Source organism: Rhinolophus sinicus, linkage group LG13 (genome assembly GCF_036562045.2).
Source record: "Rhinolophus sinicus isolate RSC01 linkage group LG13, ASM3656204v1, whole genome shotgun sequence".
Classification (NCBI taxonomy): Eukaryota; Metazoa; Chordata; class Mammalia; order Chiroptera; family Rhinolophidae; genus Rhinolophus; species Rhinolophus sinicus.
Genome location: NC_133762.1, coordinates 17290205 through 17304680, shown reverse-complemented (window position 1 = coordinate 17304680; position 14476 = coordinate 17290205). Strand labels below are relative to the sequence as shown.

At 61.5% G+C, this 14476-nt stretch overlaps 1 protein-coding gene across 1 annotated transcript; it reads left to right on the top strand.

The window, feature by feature from the left end:
• The first annotated feature begins 48 nt into the window (after nucleotides 1-48).
• Nucleotides 49-12945, top strand: SLC17A9 (solute carrier family 17 member 9). Its single transcript, XM_019753494.2, has 13 exons — nucleotides 49-258; nucleotides 3992-4189; nucleotides 4584-4723; nucleotides 6440-6539; nucleotides 7776-7906; nucleotides 8334-8430; nucleotides 8604-8700; nucleotides 9259-9346; nucleotides 10142-10176; nucleotides 10598-10713; nucleotides 11094-11149; nucleotides 11325-11354; nucleotides 11898-12945. Exons 1-13 carry the CDS (start codon nucleotides 200-202, stop codon nucleotides 12059-12061), a joined length of 1311 nt encoding a protein of 436 aa, XP_019609053.1. The 5' UTR covers nucleotides 49-199; the 3' UTR covers nucleotides 12062-12945.
• Nucleotides 12946-14476: the final 1531 nt, after the last annotated feature.

Below are 14476 nucleotides of genomic sequence, written 5' to 3'. Positions count from 1 at the left end.
TGCTGGGCGGGGACCAAGAGGCACGCCCCGCCTGCCGCCCGCATTGCGCCCGCCGTGGCCGTCCGGGGGCGACACGTCCTGGGCGCGCCGGACGGAAGCGCCGCTGGGACTGACACGTGGACTTGGGCGGCGCTGCCCGCGTGAGCCGGCGGGGCGGGAGCCGGGCTCGGGACTCGCTGCGCCGCGGCAGTGCTGCCCGATGCAGCAGTCCCCGGAGGAAGCCCGCAGGGACGCGGCCGAGGACGCCCAGTGGTCCAGGTGGGGCCGCGCGGTTTCGCTGGCGGCAGTCGGGAGGGGGCGGCGCGTCCTGTGTGGAGACGTCCCTCCGGGCCGCCTGCGCTCCCCCTGGGAGGCAGCCCCTGCCCTGGGGGGGAGGCACAAGTACTCTGACCCTGGCTGCACACTCCTCCCTGCCATGTAGACCCGGGGCCCACGAGTGCCCCTGCGCCCTCTCCAGGCCTTTGGGGTCTTTGGCGTCCTTTAGGCAGGGCAGCGTCAGTGAGGAGGAAGGGTCATTCACAAGCTGGGCCTCACGTTCTGGAACTGACCCTGCCCGGTAGGACCACACTGAGGGCACCGAGGGGCAGTTCAGGTCACCTGATGGGGCAGTCAGGAGCCGTCGGGCTCATGCTGGAGCCTGTGGCCGGTGGCTGAGTCTGGCCACCACGTGCCATGTGATGTGGATAAGGCCCAGCGGGGGAGTCACGGGGGGAGGAAGGGCCCGGGCAGGTCACCCACTCCTTTTCATGTCTGTGTCCACTGTCCAGTGCCATGTGCAGACGGAATCAGGAATGAGAGGGGTCCCCCAGAGGAACGCCCAAGCCGCTGTGGCTCGGCCCTCACTCTGGTTCTGTGGTCTGAGGCCATTAAGGTCTGTCATGCAGCAGGGCCGTTTGCAGGAAGCAGAAGGTCCTAGGAGCTTCACAGGAAGCGTCTTGTGAGCTGGAGGCACAGACCTGATGCTCAGAGCCCGCCCGAAAGGGCGAGATGAGCGCGCCAGCCTTTCCTGTCCAAGCTGCCGTAGCCTCTACTCCTACGTAGCCCGTCGCAGGACGGAGGGTTCTGGGTAGGGCGGCCTCCTCAGCTGACCACAGCTGGGTCCCTCCTCCAGCCAGACTTCCTTATTCTGTGTCCCCAGCAGCTGAGGAGGGCATCCCTTTGGCCACCTAGCTGGCATTGCCTGCCAGCTCAGGGACGGTGCCGTGGGGGCCTCCAGGGCCCAGGGGGAAGCAGATAGAACCTCCCCACGCAGGTCCCATGGGACTGTCCATGCCAGACAGTAGCCCAGAGCTGACGGTGACCTGGAAGCTGATGGGCTTTTCTTGACCTCCTGTGGCTTGAAGGAGGCCAGGGGTCCATACCGTGTTCTCGGTCCCCTGCCGACCTTCCAGAGCCCATCAGTCTCTGCTGTTTGTAACTGGACTTCCCACCCAGAGAGCAATCAGGCTCCCAGGGCCGCTGCCAAGCTGTGCCTGTGGGAGGGGCGGGCGTGCTGGGGGTGCAGGCCCATCTGGATGCAGCGGACCCTTCCCTGCTTTGACCACGTACAGGAATAAAGCTCCCTTTTAAAGGCACCTTTGCACCGTGCTGTTTCTGGGGAGTGGGGCCTCACTCCCACGCCCTGCTGCCCCGGACACACGTGCATGCAGAGGCTCCCCTCCGGGGGCACAGGAAAGCCGTGGGCCTGCCTGCGCCCCCAGGATGGGCACCTGGAGACCACGGCAGTGCTGTGGAACAAACATGCCCATGGGGCATTCTGGTGGCTCCGTCCAGGGCGCTCAGGCCGCCAGCCGGACTAATGGGGATACAGTTTGGACGGTGTTGCTCTGCTTCCCTGGCGAGCACAGGGGGTGTTTGCGCAGAAGCAGGCATGTCCCCAACAGGCCTGCAGCCCTGGGGGCAAAGCCCGTGTGGGGTGCTCGGTGGGCAAGCTTTGTCGAGTCCCAGGGGTGAGCCTCACCCGGGAAGTCGGATGTCACCCCCATGGTCATTCGGAACCCCAGAGGAGCCCACAGCAGCCTCAAGCTCCTGAGTCTCCTGTCAGAGATGCAGACGGCACCGAGCGAGCTCCGCCTGGGGGCTCATGGGCCTTGCAGGTGCTTGGCCCGCCTCCACCACCTCACCACCTTTGGTTCTATAAAAACCAGAGGGAGAGCCGGTGAGCCAGCCGGCGGGTGCACGCCTCCACCTTGGTGTCTCAAGCCAGGGGGCGGGGGGCAAGGACACCTGTCCTACCTGCCCCTGTGCTATTGCTCCCGTTGTCTTGGCTTCTGATTCATTCCTGTAACGTTTTCAGAACCAGTAGGTGGGCTGGGGGCATGATGGCCAGGGTCCCTTCCCTAGCAGTCAGTGAGGGGCCACTGGGCAGTTTCCAATGCAGCGCCTCCCTGCCTCAGTGGAGGCACTGCCAGCGGCTGGCCCCTGGAATTACAGAGCTGTGGGTATTTTCAGCACAGGATCCCGTTCCCCACTGGACTCGTACAGGAAGGTCCGATATGTAAACCGGTAGCCCACTCGTGGCACCCCTCTGAGCACCTAGAGACCCAGCTCGAAATCCATGGTCCAGTGCAGCCTCTGCACTGTACACATGGGACACAGGCCCAGGACAGCGCAGGCTTCCCTGCGTCACAGCAGGGGCCCAGTGGCACCCCAGCCTCTTGTCCTGCAGGCTCAGTGAGACCACAGTCCTGGCACCTGTTTGGGACAGCAGACTAGCCCTTTAGAACTTGGACTCTTTTACCCCAAAACCCTTGAGGGGTGGTCTCGAACCTTGAATCAGCTGTCAGTGCTTTTGGGGTGCAGGAGCCCCCAGGGGGACGGAATGCACCCAGGATGAGGCTCCTCACAGTCCTGAAGCCTGGGGACGGCTGCGTCCTCCTGTGTCGCTGCCTGGCCGCGGAAAAGTACCCTGTGGTTTGCGAAGGGCGTGGACCCCTGTGGACATGCGGCTGGAGGAGGTGGACACGCTGCCATGCCTCCCTCCCAGCCGGTCACAATGACTCCTTGTTGGGGCACTGGGAGCTTGTGGGTCAACCTGCTGTTTACTGGCCCCACTGAGGCTACTTCCAGGCCTGTCCGCTGTTCTGACCAGCCGCCCCCCACCACCACCCCCACTCTCAAAGGATGACCCCCAAGGCACAGAGATGCAAGTTAGCAGTGCCCCCCCGCCAGGCTGTCTCGCGCTGGGACTTCCTGCCACCCCCACTCCCACCCACATAACCAGGGCTGCAGGCTCAACCGTCCTCTCTCATTTTAGGAGTAAGCTTTGTCTTTAGAACAGTTGTAGAGGTCGAGTCATTGTGAGGGCAGCATGTCCTGTCTGCTCCACACCCACCTCCCCTAGTCACACCTGAGATTACTGTCATGTGCTGGTCACTTGGCTGGAGGCCGATAGTGACAGTGTGCTCAGGTTTCTGATGTCCCAGGACCCACTTTGGCTCCTACAAGCCGGCGCTGAGTCCTCGTGTCCCCTGGGTCCCTCCTGGCGGTGGCACTTGCTGACGGCCCTTGGTTTTGGTGACTGACAGCTGAGGAGCGCTGGCCAGGAGTGCAGTAGACCGTCCCTCCGAGAACAGTATTCTGGCGACCTTCCCAGCAGCCAGGGCTGCCTCGCCCCTGCTCAGGTTCCTCCAAGGGGCCCCACAGCACCACCTGCTCTAGGTCCTCTGCTGGGCAGACACAGCTTTCCTGGGGACCCGCAAGGGCCCACTGTCCTCCTCCCACCCCCTGGGTGGTCCCACCCCAGCCGAGGGACTCTCCCCACTGCCTCCTCTTGCCTAGCCTGCCGCCCTTCAGTGGGTCACGAGCTGTCATCTCCCACCTGGCTGCCTTCCTGGGCCCCTCGGTGCCTGGCTGTGGGTCCTGGAGAGCAGAGCACCCACCATGGATTCTTTAACCCGCCCACACCCGGCCTGAGTTCTGGGGGTCAGCAGAGGGCCATTTAGACTTTTGAGCGGAGGGCTCCTCCTCACCTGGGCCTCATCTCCCACAGGCCCGAGTGCCAGGCATGGACGGCCACGCTGCTCCTGGGCACCTGCCTGCTGTACTGCGCCCGCGTCAGCATGCCCATCTGCACCGTCTCCATGAGCCAAGACTTCGGCTGGAACAAGAAGGAGGCCGGCATTGTGCTCAGCAGCTTCTTCTGGGGCTACTGCCTGACACAGATCGTGGGCGGCCACCTGGGGGACCGGTAACCGCCCCCTCCCCAGGCTGGGCCGCTGGGGCTGCTCTTGGTGGAGGGCTGCACAGGGGAGGGGGCTCCTGGGAACCGAGTGGGGAGAGGCCCTGCCCAAGAAGAGGGAGCTGGGAGACCCGAGATCCACACGGCACGGCGGGGAGGGGGTGGCACCTGGCTCTCCCTGGGGTCCCACTGAGGGCTCTGGGGTTTGTGGGGCAGAGACCAGGCTGGACCCTGCACTCTCACCCTCAGCCTCTGCAGAGGGGTACACGGCAGCAGTACCACCACAGAGGGTTGAGCGAAGAGGGATGGCCAGCCCCCTGGCCACGTGTCTCCTTGGCAGGATCTTCTGGTCTGGCTGCCCAGCTCCCCCATCGCCATCACTGTCCTCTTGTCGCCCCTCCAGGATCGGGGGTGAGAAGGTCATCCTGCTGTCAGCTTCCGCCTGGGGCTTCATCACCGCTGCCACCCCGTTGCTTGCCCACCTGGGCAGTGCCCAGCTGGTCTTCATGACCTTCTCACGTATCCTCACAGGCTTGCTCCAAGGTAGGGGCACTGCTGCCAGCATTCAACTTTCTGCCCTAGGTGTGTTAGCACACGCGTGTGTTTGCGCAGATGCATGTGTGTTCATGCAAGTGGGGTCACTGGCACATACGTGTGCTCATGTGTTCTCCTTGAGTGGCATGCCTTAAATCAGAGCAGGCCTGTGAACGCCTCGGGGCTGTCACTAAGGGGACTCTCCAGCCTGGCAGGTGGGCAGTTTGGTCTGGGCAAGGTAGCGAGAGGACGGTCCCCGCTGCCAGCTGCCAGCTCTCGCTGCTCGTCCCTAGGACAGCCAGTTTGTGCTGCAGTGCCTTGATAGCTGGGCACTGAAGTGTTTCTAGAAACACTTCACAGTCTGGCACGTCCTAATGTCACATGTCCTCCATGCCGAAAGGCTGCGCCAGGGCCCCGGGTGGCGGCCAGGTTGCTGTGTGCTCACCATCAGCACCTTGTGGCAGACGGGCACGCTGGCGATGCCAGGTTTCCCAGCACCTCTGGCTCCGTGCACTTGTGGAGAGTCCCCAGGGAGCCCAGTGGCACACAACCCTCCTCGAGGGAACAGCCTCCTGTGCTCTTGTCTGCAGCAGCCTGGCATCCGACAGTGTGTGCTTCTTGGGTGCGATCCGAGTGCGTGGGGTCTGGGCCCTTCCTCACCACATTGCCCACCTGCTACGGAACCCTGGCTGCCCCTCTGGTCCCAGGGCAGGGCGTGGACCCGGGGCCCCAGGCCTCCCAGAATTTGCCTTTGCCCCTTTCCTGGCCGGCCCACAGGTGGTCCTGGCAGACAGGCTCCTGTGGATCCCCCCACATGCTCCCCATGTGACCGGTGGCTGCTGTTCTCTGTCCTGTGGACGAAGGTCCCTGAGCTGGCTGAAGGGCGCCCGTCTGGGTAGCCCTCAGCTCAAGCTTTCTCCCCGTCTTCCTGTGAGGCAGACACAGTTCTCTGGGCAGCTGGTCTGTGGCTGTTATGGGAACCAGACCAGGGCTCAGACACTCTTCCTGCACTGGGGCCAGGCCCCTGATGGGCAGGCAGGGACCAAGTCCTGTCCAGCCCCTGGCTTCTTAGCCCCACTGGGTGCTTTTGGCGAAAAACACAGTGTAACAAGCAAGCACTGCAATCCCCAATGCAGTTTTTTTCAAACTAGATTTTGAAATAATCATGGGTTCACAGGAAGTTGCAAAGAAATAAGCAGGAAGGTCCACTGCCCTCCCTCGCCGTTCCCCACCCCCACCCGTGGTGACATATTGAGTAGCTGCAGGGCAGCATTATCCAGGGCCCAGCATTGTGGTTCCACAGGACCAACAGGTCTCACCAGTTGAGTGTGCACGGTGTCTGTGCATGTGCTGGTGTTACAGCGTGTGTGACAGTGTGTACTGATGGGATAACGTGCTGGTGTGACAGCATATGCTGGTGTGACAGAGTGCATGTGTGAAGCTCTGGAACCCAGTGTGCCAGTGGTGGGAATGCCAGCTTGGACCCAGAAGTCTTTCCCACCACGGCTCTGCTGGCATGACCTCAAGCAAGCCTGTCACAAAAGCTGAATTGTCCCCTTAGCCGAGTGTTGCTGCTGGTCCCTTGGGGCTGAGGTGGGCATAAAGGGCACCCCAAGCTTGAAGAATCATCGATGGGACTGGGAGCTTCCCAGCCGGGCTCTCACCCCTCGCTGGCCACTCGGGGACCCAGCACCTGCGAGCCTCTGCGTTCTCTGCTTGTTGCAGGGGTTTACTTCCCTGCACTGACCAGCCTGCTCTCGCAGAAGGTTCGGGAGAGTGAGCGTGCCTTCACCTACAGCACCGTGGGGGCTGGCTCCCAGTTTGGGTGAGTCCCTGACCTTGAGTACATTCACAGGCGGGCAAAGTGGTGGGTGGGGAGGGGACAGGCCACGTGCATGCACCTGTGGCTCGGTGACATGGGTCTGGCAGGTTCTATGTTCTGGGGGTGCTGACTCCCCATCTCTGCAGAGCGCTTCTCTTTGTGCATGTCCTGTCCCCTGGAGCTGGTGGCAGATGACGTGGCCTTTGGGGCTCTGGCACAGGGGCTGGGGCAGCGGCTGCTTCATCAAACTTCCTTTCATGTGTGCTGGTGGAGTTGGGGTGGGGGGGACCATTCTGATGGAGGAGGCGGCCTGAGCTCGGCCTGGAAGGCATAGGTCACTTTCTAGACATGAAAATCCTGTACCCTCCTCCCTGCGCCACCCCAAAGGGCGGAAGGACGTCTCGCTGTCCTAATGGGCTTCACGACCCCTGAGCTCAGGGCCCTCACTTCTCTGTTCCAAGGTATAGGCAAGAATCAGAGGGGTGAGGGATGCCTGTGGGGGCCAGGAGCACCCCCAGTGAAAACCAGGGTGCCCAGCGCACTGTGGGACGTGCACAAACAGAGATTCCTTGTTTATCTGAAATCCCATTTCACCTGGGCATCCTAGGCCCGCGTGTGTAGGGGGAAACGCAAGGAGAGACTGCCCTCCACAGATGGGGAAATGGAGGCTCAGAGAGGAAGGCGACCCCCACAGGCCCGCTGGCCTCAATCTGGGGCCCAGCATTTTTTCTCTTTTTCTCCTTAATGTCTCCTGGCCGAACCTCAGCAGGTGGGGGTGGTCCCTGAACAGGCCAGCTGGTGTGCAGGGTGGGGGTCCTGAGACAATAGAATCAGCAGGACATGGGGAGGGGTTGGCTGCTGTTGTTTTTGCATTTACATCTTTATAGAATTTCACCCTCTGTGAGGGGTCGAGCTAAAAACAGCGTGGAGGTTTTAGTTCTGCGTATTCTTGTGACCATTTTCTTCTTTTTTAGTTTAAAAAGATCCACACCACAATGTAGGCCCACTTGAAAGCCCAGAAGCAGGAAATTCAGGCCACACAAGGTCCCTGAGCCACATTGCAGCCACATGGCCGTGCCCGCGTCCCCCGTGGCTGCGTGGCGTCCGGAAGTCTCTCCTCAGAGCTGCAGTCCTTGACAAACACCCTGGGCCCACTGGTTTTCTAGGGTCTCAGCTCACGCCGGCTGGGATTCGCAGGCTAGGTCACCACCATGGCCGTTTTCCTCTCTCTTGTTCCAGGACGCTGGTGACAGGGGCCGTGGGCTCCCTGCTCCTGGATTGGTATGGCTGGCAAAGCGTCTTCTACCTGTCCGGCGGCCTCACTCTGCTGTGGGTGTATTATGTGTACAGGTACCTGCTGAGTGAACAAGGTAACCACAGCTGGGTGGGCGAGTGCAGCAAACATAGCTGCCAGGGGCTCAACCGGGTGCCTGGACATCCGCAGGGTGGCGCCAGCTCAGGGGACCTGGGGCTGCGGCTTGGCCCCAGGAAACAAGCGTGCTGAGATCCCGGCTGTGGTTTCGCCACGTTCGGTGTGCAGAGTTCTGCCGGGGCCAAAGCAGACACGGGGGAGTTGCTCACCAAGCAGAGGCAGCCCACAGGAGCAGCTGCGTCTTCAGACGGCGGGAGGGGCGCTGGGTGGACTTGGGGGTAGGGATGGGGATGGTGAAGTGTCCAGAAAGTTCGTTCAAACTCAAGACAAACGCGGACCCTCAGAGGCCCCAGACACAGCGGGGAGGACCAGCCCTCGGGAGCAGCCACCCAAAATGCTCACATGGGAACACTTGTTCCCTCCAGATCTCATCCTGGCCTTGGGCGTTTTGGCACAAGGCCTGCCAGTGGCCAGGCACAGCAGGGTGCCCTGGAGACAGCTTTTCCGGAAGCCTTCCATCTGGTAAGCCAGACCCCTGGGGGTCACCATATGGGGCACGGGCGGCTGGGGGGACCCTGTGTGTCTGGCACTGACTGACCATAGAGCCAGCACACCTGACTCTCCCAGGGCCTCTGGCCACCGTGGGGTTTGGGGGCTGGGGCAGTGGCCCTGAGCCTATACCTGTCCCCCTGCAGGGCAGCCATCTTCTCCCAGCTGTCGGCGGCCTGTTCCTTCTTCATCCTGCTGTCCTGGCTGCCGACCTTCTTTAAGGAGACGTTCCCCAGCTCCAAGGTGGGTGGGCCGCCCCGGCTCCCCTGGGCCCGCCCCAGCTCCCTGGCCCTAACCCACCTCCGGCCCATGGCCGCAGAGGACCCTCATGCTCAGGGCTCACTTCCTGGTCTGCACGTGCCAGGAAGCCACAGCCCCGCACCCCACTGCCCAGGGCTGTGACCCGGGCAGAGTCCCTGGCTTAGGCCTGGCTGGCCATCTGTGGACGGCCATTCCTGAGGAGGGGGGACAGGGGCCTGATGTGGACAGGGGCATCACCTGCCTGTCAGCTTGGCTGCTCCACGCAGGAGCCCCTGAGCTGCACATTCCCAGACTGAGGGTGTGACCCCAGCTCTACCTGGGTGTGGTTTGGGGAGCCACTGCCGAGCCGGTGCTAGGGCCTGGCTTAGCCAGTGTGGGGTGGCTTAGGGTTATAGAGGCAGACAATGGGAGGCCCAGCCTGTGGGTGAGGAGAGCCGTGACAGGCAGTGCTTGGTGTGGGTGGGCCTGCCCACTTGTTCTCTCCCGGGGGCTGCTGCGGCTCCAGCCACCTCTGAGGTTGTACCCACACCTTCTGTGCAGGGCTGGGTCTTCAACGTGGTGCCCTGGCTGGTAGCGATCCCAGCCAGTGTGTTGAGCGGGTTTCTCTCTGACCATCTCATCAGTCAGGGTGAGTCTTGGGGGCAGGGATGGGCCGGGGGCCATGCCCAGGCTTCACCTCACTTTGGGAAGCAGGGAGGGAGCCCTCCTGGGGGTGTAACTACAGCAACAGGAAGAGGCCATGCCCCTGAGAGTAGGAGCCCAGCTCTTCAGAGCCAGCCAGAGGTGTACCTGTGGGAGCCTGGCTCCTGGCCTGACTCGGCCAGCTGCTCCCCCAGTCTCAGTTTCCCCGTTAAGGGTGGGGTTGGGGCACAGAGAGAGTTACCTGAGTCCTGCTGTGGCTGTGGAGTTAGCCCCGAGGGCTGGACACGGCCCCCAATCTTCCTCAGAGGTAGAAAGGGCACCTGGTGGGGTCAGAGGTTGCATCCAGGTGCGAGCCTAGGACCCAGGCGCACGCACCCCAGGGACTGTGATCCCACAGACACGCACACCCCCACTCTGCATCCATCTGCTCGTTTGTAAGTGTTGTTGGTTACTTTTCCTAGTTACAGTACTATACTCTCATTGTGGAAAAAGGAAATTTGGAGAAGCAACAAGAAATGCATTTGTGTTTGTTGCGTGGCCTTCCTCCCATGCTCTGCCTGACCTTGGCCTCAGGGTCGTGCAGTGTACTGGCACTGCAGAGCACATGCACTCATACACGCTCACACGCATGTGCTCACGCCTTGCCCAGCTCGAGCCCGGGGCCCAGCCCTCCTCTCCCCTGCTCCCTCTCTGAAGCCGTGTGGGGGGCCCAATCTGGGTGCCAGCGGAGGGGTGGGGTGCAAATGGGCCAGTGGGAACGTGTCGTGTCCCCTCTGTGCAGGTTATAGAACCATCACCGTGCGGAAATTCATGCAGGTAGGGAGGTCGTGCGATGGCTCTGGGCATCCTCTTTCTTCCTGGGACCCAAGGGCTGTGTCCCCAAATCACCTCGCCTAGAAGGCAACCTGTGTATCATGGCGGGTGGAAGGTGCCCTGGGAAGTGCTAGGGGCCGGTGTGGCCCACCTGAGGCCCTTCTCGGAGCTGTGCATGTGGCTCTCTGTGTCGCTCGGTGCCCTGGGCCAGGGTTTGCTCACATGTAAAGGGGCCTCCCCACTTTAGCTCCAACCAGCAGGGCTGGCTCATCTTGGAGCCCATCCCATGTGTCCACTGGGCTGGCTCTGGCCCGGGAGGGGTTTTCCCCACTGAGCCTTGTTCAGTGCAGCCCAGGCCACCCCAGGAAGGGGCCCCTGTTGGCTGGCATGGCTGCTGCCCTGTCACCAATTGTCTCTCCTACAGGTGATGGGCCTGGGCTTGTCCAGTGTTTTTGCCCTGTGTTTGGGCCACACTTCGAGTTTTTGTAAGTCTGTGTTCTTCGCGTCAGCCTCCATCGGCCTCCAGACCTTCAACCACAGGTAAGCGCCAGGCATCTTGTCTACCAGAGACACCCCGTCTGCCCTCAGGCACCCTGGTATCACACATCCTGGGCGCTGGGGAGAAACTGCCTGGCTGGGGGCACGTGGAGGGTGGGCGTGTGGCTGGTCCCCACGAGTGAGCCACGGAGGCAAAGGGTTGTCTGAGTATCAGCACGTGGACCTGGGCCATTTGGGGAAAAAAATATGGTGCCAGGGGAGGGGCTGAGCACCCCAGCGGGCCAAGCACCCCGGCAGGGCTGGGCTGGGTCCTCAGTGACCCCAGAGGGTCTCTGGGCTCCAGGTGCTCAGAGGACTGACCACTGGTTTAGTGGGGTGGTGGCTGCCCCATCATCACTGGCCACATTCTCTCTTTCCCACAGCGGCGTTTCTGTTAACATCCAGGACCTGGCCCCATCCTGCGCTGGCGTTCTCTTTGGTGAGGACCGCAGCACCTGGTGACTAGGAAGCAGCTGCCCCCAGCCCTGCGTTGCTCGCTCAGCTTGGCCCCCTCCCTGGGCCACGGGGGGCTCCTCCTGGGGGGGTTGCTATGGGAGGGTCACAGTGGGATTCCTCTGACCAGTCCTCCTTCTCTCTCCCCGCCCTGTTGACAGGTGTGGCCAACACAGCTGGGGCCTTGGCAGGTGAGAGGCGGGCTGGGGTCACCTACCTGAGGGGTTCAAGCCACAGGCCCTGGGGTGCCTCCTGGCTGCCCCACTCCTGTGTCCTCCCACCCCCTCTGGCTATTCGAGCCCTGCAGAGTATGTGGCACCCTCGGGGGGTCGGGGGGGGGTCCGACAGTGTCAGACCACTGTGTGTGTGCGTGTGTGTTGAGGGGAGAGCTGGCACAGGGAGAGAACAGTGTTCACCTTCCTGGTGGAGCGTAACCCAGATGTGAGTCAAGCCCAAGAGCCCAGATGACAGTGACAGGCTCGTTCCCCAGCCCGTGCTCCGGGCCCCAGTGGCGGGTAAAGGGAGTTAGGGCAGGCAAGTGATTTCCTGGACGGCCTGGCGATCTCTGCCCCTCCAAAACCCCAACTCAGCTTCTGCCCCTCAGGCCCCTACCAGGCATCTCCTCCAATCACCCCCACCACAGCTCGTGTCCCTGGCACTGCCCTGGGAACTGGCAGGCTGCAGGGGCCGAGTCTACCTGTCACTCATCCTGCTGTCCCCTCTCTTGGGTGCAGGTGTCGTGGGCGTGGGCCTGGGGGGTTACCTGATCGAGACCACAGGCTCTTGGACGTCCATGTTCAACCTGGTGGCCGCCGTCAGCAGCCTGGGGCTGTGCACCTTCCTGATGTTCGGAAAGGCCCAGCGGGTGGACCTGAGCCCCGCCCGTGAGGACCTCTAGTGGCCCGGCCCTCGGCCGCCTGAGGACCTGGCACCAGCAGCCTCAGGATGACGGGCTCTCTTGACGAGCTGTTGCTCTTGCCCCAAATGTGTGAGAGGAGAGAGTGAGCCTCAGCTGTGTGTGTGTGTGTGTGTGTGTGTGTGTGTGTTTGGGGGGGCGGGGCCGGGGCCAGGCCACTGCCCAGCGTCAGGTGCCCCCGCTGTTGGGCACAGTGCCCTCCTCTCAGGGTTGGTGGGACTGTCAGCTGAGTGGAGTCAGTGTTTTCAGTGGCAGCAGCTTCGTGACATACACAGTCTGTTCCATGCGGTCAGATGTGTCCCTGCTGTCAGCCTGCCTCTGCATCGCTGAGGGGCTGGATTGCATTCGCCCCCAAACCTACTTCGCTTTGTTTCTTGATGACCCCCCCCCCCCCCCGGCCATGACCATCAACACTGTCTCCTGACATCACCAGTGCCCTCCCCAGGGACTCCCTCCCAGTGAGGACCACGGCTCTACATGAAGTCTGTTGGATGGGTGGGCTATGGGCACCAGCCCTTTGGCCATCATTTGGGGACCCCCTACCCCAGCATCCCCCTCCCATGGATCCCTGGGCACTAGCAATGTGTTCTGCTTCTCTGGCACCTGGTGACCAGCTGTGAGGGGAGTGGGGGTACCCCTTCTTGTCCAAGATACTCCCCAAAATCAGGCAAACCACCTTTCCCTGTTTATAAAAGAGGAGCCGTCTCATGAATTAATAGATTTTGTCAGAGGTATGTGTGGGGAAAAGAAACTACAAAATTGTGGACAATCATAGCAAAGCCTTATTTAAATGATGACTATTAAACTATTTAAAAGACTGTTACTTTGCTAACACATATTTTAAGAATAAAGACATGTTAAAGATTTGTTGAACTCATTCATGAGGAAACCAGCAAAGGGTTACAATAGGTCAAAGGCAAACCCCAAGAACAGATGTGTTATAGACCATGACACTGAGATGGACTTGGTGCCCTGCGTCCCCCACTGGGTGGCCCCCTCAAGGCTGCAGATAAGAGTGGGTGGCACTGCTATCAGCTCTTCGCACACAGCCTGGCGTGTTCTGCAGGCACAACTCGTAATTTCCACGTAAGCACAGACTTTCCCTGTGGTCTCCCCACTTTAGCTCTGAAAGAGTCATGATTACAGAGTGAGTTTGGCCTCAGTAGGTTTAGCCTGTTTGCAGAGGTGCAGCAGGTATAGTCATGTCCCATAGGTCTTTGCGTTTGCTTGGCGGGGTTTCCAGGGGCAGCTGCAGGTGGCATGACAGTGACATGCTGTCCGAGTGGGAGCCCAGCCCAGGAAGCTCCCAGGACACACGACAGGAGAGCTGCCATTGCAACCGTGCGTAGATGTGCGGCTCGGTGAGTGCACCCTGAGTGTTGTGCACGTCACCACCGTCTCCAGAACTTTCCACTGTCCAAAACGGAAACTGTCCCCATTAAACACTGTCATCCCTCCCAGCCCCTGGCACCACCGTCTACTCTGTCTCTATGAACCTGATGACTAGGGACTCATGTAAGTGGAGTTATACAGGATTTGTCCGTTTGTGTCTGGCATGTGTCACCGAGAACAAAGTCCTCCAGGCCCCTCCATCTAGCATGTGTGAGGACTCTTTTTAAGGCTGAGTGATACCCAGTGTGTAGATGGGCCTCACTGTCCCTGTTGGCTCATCCAACAACGGACACGGGTTGTTGCCACCTCCTGGCTGTTGTGACTATGTGCCCCTGAACCTGGGTGTTTGATTGACACCTTGGTTTTAATCCACGGCAAGCTGTAAACTCGGGGAGTATGAGAGAGGAGGCTGGCGTTTGGGGGTTCAGGACCCAGTACAGCAGATGGACCCAGCCTCCTCCCCTCAACACCATTCCTGGTCCGGGATGTCACCTGGAGGTGGGTGGGTCTCCCTAACCCTTCCCAAAGCTGGTGTTGGACCCTGGGACAGGGCTGCGTGGAGTCTGGGGGAGACGTTTGCTAGTGGGGAGGGTGATGGTAACAGGAGGGGTGTCCCAGGAGGTGGGAGGGCGGCCCTGGCCCACCGGGGTGCTAGCTGGTGCAGTCAGGCTCAGACACCTCCCACCCCCAACAGCCCTGGCGGGATCCCAGCAGCGCACAGGTACCCTGAGTGTGGGCGGAGCCTGCGTCTGGAGGCCCACCTGTCTCGTTCACCCACCACCAAACCCAAACTATGCTTGTCCCTTCCCTCCGGAAGAAGGTGCTCTGGCCGCCTGGGGCCGTGTGTGCGTGCCTGCACAGCCCACCACCAGGAGGCCCCTCAGGAGGGCAAAGCCGCTGTCACTCCACAGCTGGCGACAGAGGGCGCCGTCCGACAGAGTGGTGTGCGCTCCCGCCCCGCAGCTGCCCCAGGCTCCGCCCAGGACGTCACGTGGGAGCTGCCGC

Coding starts and splice junctions, on each gene's coding strand:
- SLC17A9 (XM_019753494.2), top strand. CDS start 200: ATGCAGCAGTCCCCGGAGGAAGCCCGCAGGGACGCGGCCGAGGACGCC. Junction 8,701..9,258: donor AGACGTTCCCCAGCTCCAAG/GTGGGTGGGCCG, acceptor CCTTCTGTGCAG/GGCTGGGTCTTCAACGTGGT. Junction 11,150..11,324: donor CTGCGCTGGCGTTCTCTTTG/GTGAGGACCGCA, acceptor CCCTGTTGACAG/GTGTGGCCAACACAGCTGGG.